This window comes from Pan paniscus, chromosome 6 (assembly GCF_029289425.2).
Source record: "Pan paniscus chromosome 6, NHGRI_mPanPan1-v2.0_pri, whole genome shotgun sequence".
NCBI lineage: Eukaryota > Metazoa > Chordata > Mammalia > Primates > Hominidae > Pan > Pan paniscus.
The window spans coordinates 34,450,923-34,460,093 of NC_073255.2; the positions used below are offsets into that span (position 1 = coordinate 34,450,923).

Here is a 9,171-nt window from a genome sequence, read left to right on the forward strand (position 1 = left end):
AATATCATATAGCAAGAAAAAAGAATGAAATCATTTATACAATATGGATGAATATCAAAGACATTAATTTTAAGTGAAAGAAGTGAAACACGAAGATTACATACTGTGTGATTCCATTTACATGAAATTCTACTAAAGGTAAAACCATAGTGACAGAAATCAGATATGTGGTTATCTGGGACTAGGGATGAGGGTGAAGGGTATCAATTGCAAAGGGACAAGAGGGTTCTTTTTAGGATGATGAAACCGTTCTGTTTCTCGATGTTGGTGGAGGTTAAATACTGCATACAATCATCAAAATTCACCAAACAGTACTCTTAAAGTGAGTGGATTTTATTGTATATACATTATACTTCAATAAAGCTAGGGAACAAAAGAAAGAAAGAAGAGAGAGAGGAAGGAAGGAAAAGGACGGAAGGAAGAAGGGTGGGAGGCAGGGAAGGAGAGAGGAAGAAGGAAAGAAGGAAGGAAGGAAGGGAGGGAGGGAGGGAAGGGGAGGGAAAGGGGAAGGAGAAGGGGAAGGGGAAGGGAGAGAGGGAAATAGAAAAGGCCAAGATTCCATTTACTCTCGTGCCTCACTCCACTTCCTCTATGCCTGACAAACCTGACGTGGCTGAGATCAAGAAATTCAGTAAGTTGAAATTGAAGAATACAGAAACGCAAGAGAAAAATCTGCTGCCTTCCAAAGAAATGACAGAATAGAAACAAGCAGGCAAATTGCAATGAGGCAAGCACGCCAACGTGCGGTATGCATTCCACAGGTATTGCCTTCGTATTTTACTTTGCTTAGCTGTTTAACTTTGTACAATGCAAAGAGGCTAGATCAAGTTTAATGCCTGTGCTGTCCTGTTCACATCAAGGAATTGAGAACCACTGATGATGAGGGCCGCACCTGCCTCTCCCCTCTGCCTATCTGGCTGTCATGGCAGGAAAAGAGCTTGCATGTTGGTGAAGGAAGAAGTGGGGTGGGATGACAATGAAATCTAGAGTAAAACCAACCTGGCCCAAGGTGTGCTGCTGGCTACTAAATGCCATTTAGTCAGAGTGCCATTATTTTTTTGTGTTTAAAATGATTTTAATTATAGGAATGCACAATGTTTGTTTAAAAAACAAACAGTTTTAAACACTCCCCCCCAAAGAAAAAAGAAAGGGCCAAAATTAGGAAATTTTCTTTCTGAAAGTAAATGAGATATTCAGTTTGGAGGGAAAAAATGAAATTTCATTAAGCCCCAAAAGGGGACAATTTTGAGCCACAAGCAATCAGCCTAAAGCGGAGGTATTTTTATTTTATGTTCATCTTGATGAGTTCTGGGATTTCCTTGTAACACAAGTGCAGGGGGACCGGACTAATACCACATTTCAGTCTTCCTGCGTCACATCAGACACTGTGAGTCAGGGAGCATCATTACACCTGGGGTAGATCTGAATCCTGGTAAGAATGTGCTACATATACCTTCAGAGCAAGCCTTTAGAGTGTGGTCCACCTTCTCTGAAAACAAAATGTCATTCTTACTATAACATTTATTTTGTATTTTTTTCTTTTTGCCAGCACCTCAGGAATAAGCATCCACAGCTTAATGTTTACATCAATGAATCAAGGCTGTTTCCATAGCAACACCTCTACTTCTCCGGAACTAAAATTTTATGTCAATTTACTATTAATGGAAGATGGAACAAAAGCAAGCAGACAGAACAGGAGAAACCTTAACGCCTCAAGACGGACTGGCAAAGCAAGGAGGAAGAGGAGCAGACCTGTCATTTGCCAGGGTTTTAGGGTTTAGTGAACCATGACATTATTTAACATTTAACCATTTTACGCTTAGGTTTGTAATAATGATTTCATAGGACCATAGAATCTTTGAGCTAAAATCGACCTTAAAAGTCATCTGAAATCCCTTATTTTATTTTAGTTTATTTTTTAGAGACACAGTCTTGCTCTGTTTCCCAGGCTGGAGTGCAGTGGCGAGATCATAGCTCACTGTAGCTTTGAACTCCTGACCTCAAGCGATCCACCTGTTTCAGCCTTTCAAAACACTGAGATTGCAGGTGTGATCTACTGTGCCCAGCCTGGAACCCCTTATTTTAAAGTCAAGGAGACTCAGTCCCAGACATAGTAAGGGATTTAATGAAGGTCATTTTGCTGGTAAGGGACACAGACACAAACAGAACATGGGATACAGAATTTAAGCCTGGAGTTCTGTTTACTCGCAACACAATATTGTCTCTTTCATCTGTTAGTTCCAGTACCTGAGGCTCAGCTAAATAGTTTTTTGTGGAAATCCATTCTGCTGAATACCAAGACTTTCTCTTCCTGGTCTACCAACAAGGGAGCCGAGGCCATCAATTATGGCTAAGCAGGGCCATTGCCTATAATTGAGAAGTAAAATTAGAAGCCATATAGCAAGCCTGTATCAGTTAGGGTTCAATTGCAGGAAGCATATACAACCCTAGGGATTTTACGCAGAATGGGATTTAATAGAGGGAATTGGATGTTTATAAACTTGGCAGAACTAGGCTGTAGGCTAGGTTTCCAGGAATTATGCCCAGAACACTGCAGAACTGTTTCACCAGAGAAGCTATTACAACTGTCCCAACCAGGGAGCTTGAATATCAAGAGACTGCCCCTGGAATGACTGAGTCCGAGATCATCGGCCAAGGTAATGCTAGTGCAAATAAGATCCAAGATCAAGTAGCTGGTATCTGGGAATCACTGGCACCACAGCAAATGCCCCTTACCACCCACAAATCTGGAGAGACTGGACACCAGACCACTTTGGGGATGTGTGAGGAACTCCATCCTCTGGCTATATCTGACATCAGAAAACAGTCAAGAGAGCAAGAGAAAAATGCTGCAACCTCATTTCCACCTTCCAGTTTCCAATGAAGCATCTCATTGGCAGGACCTAATTTGCATCCAGAACCTTACCTGCAGGAAAGTATCAAAATATAGTTTGTTTATGTGTTGTAAAGCTTTCCAATTTCTGCCACACTGGAAGGTGCACTAAAATGAAGAGGCAATGACTACTGAGTATCAGCTGATAATATCAAGGTGAAGAAATTCATCAGTAGGCACTCTAGCGAGTTAGTTGATATGAGTTCACTACAATTTGGAACATTACATTGAGAAGTAGAAGAACACCTTGAGTTGTGAGACTAGAGGAAAAGAACACCCTAACAGGTTACCAATGGGAGAGAATATAAGGTGAGGTACCCATGTTAGAGAGCATTTGGCAGAATTCTAAAATGTGAAAACAGGGCCAGGCATAGTGGCTTGCGCCTGCAATCGCAGCACTTTGGGAGGTCAAGGTGGGAGGATTGCTTGAGGCCAGGACAGTGAGACCCTGTCTCTACAAACAATAAAATAAAATAAAAACTAGTTGGGTGTAGTGGTGTGCGTCTGTAGTCCCAGCTACTTGGTAGGCTGAGGTGAGAGAATCGCTCGAGCCCAGGGTTTTGAGGCTACAGCGGGCTGTGATCCCACCAGTGCACTCCAGCCTGGGCAACAGAGTGAGACCTCACCTCAAAAAAAAAAAAAAAAAAAAAAAAAAAGAATAAGAGAAGATGATATGTACTATCATTGAAGCATTGAAGGATCTTTAGGACATACTGTAGGATTTAAAAGTTAGTTTTAGTATATATGATATGATGTTATTTACAACCCAAAAAAGGAGAACAACCCACAAAACAATTAACCGAGTTCTAGGGACACGTAATTTAGTTACTAGAGTGATTATGAGGCAACCCCGTGTGAATAATTTACAAAGGAAATGCTCAGCACCGATTCCTAGGCTCTCGCACACCTCAGATAGACCTGGGATATGAAAAGATCAGAGTGGGCCTGGTGCAGTGGCTCACGCTTCTAATCCCAGCACTTTGGGAGGCAGAGACAGGCAGATCACCTGAGGTCAGGAGTTCAAGGCCAGCCTGGGCAACATAGTGAAACCCCGTCTCTACTAAAATTTAAAAAATTAGCTGGGCATGGTGGCAGGCGCCTGTAATCCCAGCTCCTCAGGAGGCTGAGACAGGAGAATTGCTTGAACCCGGGAGGCGGAGGTTGCAGTGAGCCGAGATCACATCATTGCACTCCAGCCTGGGCAACAAGATCAAAAGTCCATCTCAAAACAAAAACAAACAAAAAAAAAAAAAAAAAGAAAAAAGGTCAGAGAGATGAGAGGGGAGACTTCCAGAGGAAGGGAAATTTCTGTTATTCACACTCAAGTGTAAAGAGAGAGAAAACCAGGTATATAAAAGGGGGGTTTTCCTGGCTCATGCCCAGGAAATCTACACAGAGGAAAGGGGCCAACTAAGAGCTTTCTGTGGGAGCCAGAAAGTGCTACTGCACTGAGCAAAGCCACCTCTTTCTGCATGGGCGAAGTCAGGGATGGGTGAGGGTTTCCCTTGGGCTGGGATAGGCATGTGGGAGAGAGAGGCGCTCAAGTCCTGCCCAAGTGGACCCAGAGGCAAAGGTGAGGGACCCCAATTGCAGGAGTGTGTGTTGCTTGGGCTCCTGGGAGTCACAGTTGGAGCTGGCATCCCTGGGGACCAAATAACACAGTGTGCAGCAGAAGAGACATCCCCAGAGCTGGGAAGGTCTGGATCAAGTCTATTTGTTTCTTATGGCAACTGTAAGAAAGTACCACAAACTGGGTGGTTTAAAACAACAGAAACTTGTCTCACAGTTCTACAGACTCAAAGTTCAAAATCAACGTGTCAGCAGAGCCATGCTCTCTAGGGAATTTAAAGTCTCTAGGGAATAATCTTTCCTTGCTTCTAACTCCTTTGGTTGCCAACCTTGGCATTCCTTGGCTTATGCAAGCCCTGCCTCTATCTTCACATGGCTTTATTTCACCTGTGTCTCCTCTGTGTTTTCAAATTTCTCTGCTTGTAAGGATACCAGTCATCGGATTTAGGGCCCATTGTCATCCAGTATGACCTCATTTGAGTGCAGTGGCACCATCTCGGCTCACCGCAACCTCCGCCTCTCAGGTTCAAGCGATTCTCCTGCCTCAGCCTCCCAAGTAGCCGGGATTACAGGCTCACACCATCACACTGGGGTAATTTTTGAATTTTTAGTAGAGATGGGGTTTCACCATGTTGGTCTGACTGGTTTCAAACTCCTGACCTCAAATGATCTGCCTGCCTCAGCCTCCCAAAGTGATGGGATTACAGGTGTGAGCCACCACACCCAGTCTGAACTCATCTTAATTTGATTACATCTGCAAAGACCTCTTCTTTAAATAAAGGCACATTCACAGGTACTGGGGCTAGGAGCTCAACATGTCTTTTGGGGCTGCGTGCAGTGGCTCACACCTATAATCCCAGCATTTTGAGAGGCCAAGGCAGGTGGATCACCTGACATCAGGAGTTCGAGACCAGCCCGGCCAACATGGTGAACCCCGTCTCTACTAAAAATACAAAAAATTATCCAGGCATGGTGGTGGGTGCCTGTAATTCCAGCTACTCAGGAGGCTGAGGCAGAAGAATCGCTTGAACCTGGGAGGCAGAGGTCGCAGTGAGCTGAGATCATGCTACTGCACTCCAGCCTGGGCAACAGAGTGAGACTCTGTCAAAAAAAAAAAAAAAAAAAAAAAGTCTTTTGGGAGAACAGAATTGATCCATAACACAAGCAAAGTGACCAAACCCAGGAAAAGCCAGCCGTAAAATCAGCCAGGGTGGGAGCCCAAGGCCATCCAGTAGATGAGAGCTGTCTAATGGTCTAATGCCCTCATGTCTCCTCCGCCCTCTGGCCTTGGTCTTGGGAAGCAACGCTCAGCAAGGGAGAGGCGGTGGGGATGGGCAAGGAGCAGAACAGATGGTCACACCTTTCTCCCCAAAAGCAGACAGCCAAGGACTGTACTCTGTAGTGGGAAAAAGATGTTCTATCTTTAAATAAGCACTAAATTGTTAATTAATATCTTGGACTGAGCATTCTAAAAAAACTTCTTATTTTGGAAACGTTTAAGCATACAAAAATAGAGGAAATAGAATACCGAGTTCCCTATGTACCCATTGCCCAGCTTCAACAATTATCAACTCATGGCCAATCATTTTTTTTAATCTGCACCCTCACCCACTCCTCCCTCTCATAGGCTTCTTTTCATGTAAATCTCAGATATATAATCTGGACATATTTCATTCAGTTATTTCAACATGCCTCTGAAAGAGAAAAACTGTTTTAAAAATAAAACAACAATAGACACCGAGGCCTACCCGAGGCCTCAGGTAGGGAGGAGGGAGAGGAGCAGAAAAAAATAACCACTGGGTACTAGGCTTAGTACCTGGGTGATAAAACAGTCTGTACAACAAACCCCCATAACAGGAGTTTACCTGTATAACAAACCTGCACATGTACCCCTGAGCCTAAAAGTTAAAAAAAAAAATTAAAAAAAAACCCACAACATTATCGTAGCCTCAAAATTAAAAACAATCCCTTAATATCAAATATCTACTGAATGTTCAAATATTCCTGTTTGATGTGTAAAACTTTTCATATGTTTTCTTTGTTCACCTGAAGATCCAAAAAGATCTCTTCACACATTGCAATTAGTAATTTCTTGTAAGTCACTTTTAACCTGTAGGTTCCTCTCTCCTCCTCATCTTTTTTTCTTACAACTTTTTCTAAAGAAATTGAGTGTTGCCGGGTGCGGTGGCTCACGCCTGTAATCCCAGCACTTTGGAAGGCCGAGGCAGGCGGATCACGAGGTCAGGAGATCGAGACCATCCTGGCTAACACGGTGAAACCCCATCTCTACTAAAAATGCAAAAAATTAGCCGGGCGTGGTGGCGGGCGCCTGTAGTCCCAGCTGCTCGGGAGGCTGAGGCAGGAGAATGGAGTGAATCCGGGAGGCGGAGCTTGCAGTGAGCCCAGATCGCGCCACTGCACTCCAGCCATAGCTACAGAGCGAGACTCCGTCTCAAAAAAAAAAAAAAAATGAAACTGAGTGTTTGTCCTATAGCGTGTCCCAGTGTGGCTATTGCTTATTGCACTCCATGCTGTTCTTCTATCCTTTCCCCTGTATTTTCTACAAATTGGGTGTTAAATCCAGAGCAGTGATTCTCAAAGGTAGCCCACTATAATTATCTGGGGAGCTCTTAAAAACCCTGAAGCCGGCCGGGCACGGTGGCTCACACCTGTAATCCCAGCACTTCAGGAGGCCGAGGCGGGCGGATCACCTGATGTCAGGAGTTCGAGACCAGCCTGGCCAACATGGTGGAACCCCAACTCTACTAAAAACACAAAAATTAGCCAGGTGTGTTGGTGGGTGCCTGTAGTCCCAGCTACTCAAGAGGCTGAGGCAGGAGAATCACTTGAACCCGGGAGACAGAGGTTGCAGTGAGCTGGGATCACGCCTCTGTACTCCAGCGTGGGCAACAGAGTGAGACTGGGTCTCAAAAAAATAAAATAAAATAAAATAAATAAATAAATAAATAAATAAATATCCCTGAAGCCCAGGCAAATCCAAGAGCAATTATACCAGAGACTCTGGGGGGAACTGAGACACAGGAATTTTTTAAACTACCTCAGATGATCCCAGTATGCAACCAACATTGAAAACCACTGATCTACAGTTTTGATCATATTTAGGCTCAGTTTTTTCCCCTCTGGCATAGGACGGTTTCTTGTGTACCTTACATTGGATATTCAAAATTTCCAAATGGACCCTTTGTCTTACAAGGAAGAAAATGTGGAAGTGTCCATCACCTATGACTGAACAGAGAGCCTCTAGAATGGCCCTATTCTTCATCTAGTGGCAAGAGATGATTACCCCCCACTAGACAAGTTCTGAAGAGATGATGGGAAGAAAAATAAAGCATGTTTAATCATGTCACAAATTGTCCTTGATCAATGAGCCAGTAACACATAAGTGGATAGAAAAATATCTAGAAGGGTCGGCACAAAATTAATATCATGACTACCTCTGGGAAGTGACTGCGTTTGGTGTGACAGCAGTCGTGTTTGTGTGTGTGTCCAGGAGGGGTTTTAGCCTTAACTCTGGCTTGTAAGCTTTAGATTGAGAATAAAATCATGTATTAATTGTATAAGTCAGTGAAAAGAAAGAACAAATGATGGCTTTTTAACAACAAAATTTCATATTTTCTATTTAAAAAGTACTCATTACAGAAAATTTGAAAAATAGGAGAAGAAAAAAAAGTCATCACCTATAAATTCCTCACTCAAAGATAAGCATCGTTGTGGAATTGGAGTTTATTATGGTAAGTGAAATAAGCCAAGCACAGAAAGAAAAACTTTGCATGTTCTCATTTTTTTGTGGGAGCTAAAAATTAAAACAATTGAACTCACAGAGACAGAGAGCAGAATGGTGGTTACCATAAGCTGGGAAGGGTAGTTGGGTATTGGGGGGAAGTGGACATGGTTAATGGGTACAAAAAGTAGTGCCAGGTGTGGTGGCTCACACCTGTAATCCCAGCACTTTGGGAGGCCGAGGCAGGTGGATCACTACAAGCCAGGAGTTCAAGACCAGCCTGGCCAATGTGGTGAAACCCCTGTCTCTACTAAAAATACAAAAATCAGCCGGGCATGCTGGCATGTGCCTGTCATCCCAGCTACTTGGGATACTAAGGCAGGAGAAATGCTTGAGCCTGGGAGGCGGAGGTTGCAGTGAGCCGAGATCACGCCACTGCACTCCAACCTGGGTGACAGGGTGAGGCTGTCTCAAAAAAAAAAAAAAAAAGTTAGAAATAATGATGAGACCTAACATTTGATAGCACAACAAGGTGACTGTAGTTAAAAATAATTTAATTTTACATTTTAAAATAAAATGGTATAATTGAATTGTTTGTAAGACAAAGGATAAATACTTTCGGTGATGGATGTCCTATTTACCTTGATATGATTATTACATGTCACGTGCCTGTATGAAAATATCTCATGTAACCCATACATATATTCATCCATTATGTATCCACAAAAAATAAAAAGAAAAACTTAAAGCTGAAAATAAAACAAAAAAGCCAAAGATAACCATTGTTAGTATTTGGTCTATTTATCTCCAGTCTTAATGTTTTGTATTTTTAAACTTAGGGACAAAACTCCTACCCTTGATTTTTTAACCTTCCTCTCTCTGGCCTGGTCACAGCCACTAGATACCCATATATTAATATTTGTCCTCTGTCCAGGGCTGGGCGCAGTGGCTCACGCCTGTAATCCCA

At 43.0% G+C, this 9,171-nt stretch overlaps 1 protein-coding gene across 1 annotated transcript; it reads left to right on the forward strand.

Annotated features, from left to right (window-relative positions):
- Nucleotides 1-324: 324 nt before the first annotated feature.
- LOC112440511 (thymosin beta-4-like) lies at nucleotides 325-7,959 on the forward strand. Its single transcript, XM_034963858.3, has one exon. The coding sequence runs from the start codon at nucleotides 592-594 to the stop codon at nucleotides 700-702; it is 111 nt and encodes a 36-aa protein (XP_034819749.1). The 5' UTR covers nucleotides 325-591; the 3' UTR covers nucleotides 703-7,959.
- The last annotated feature ends 1,212 nt before the right edge of the window (nucleotides 7,960-9,171 follow it).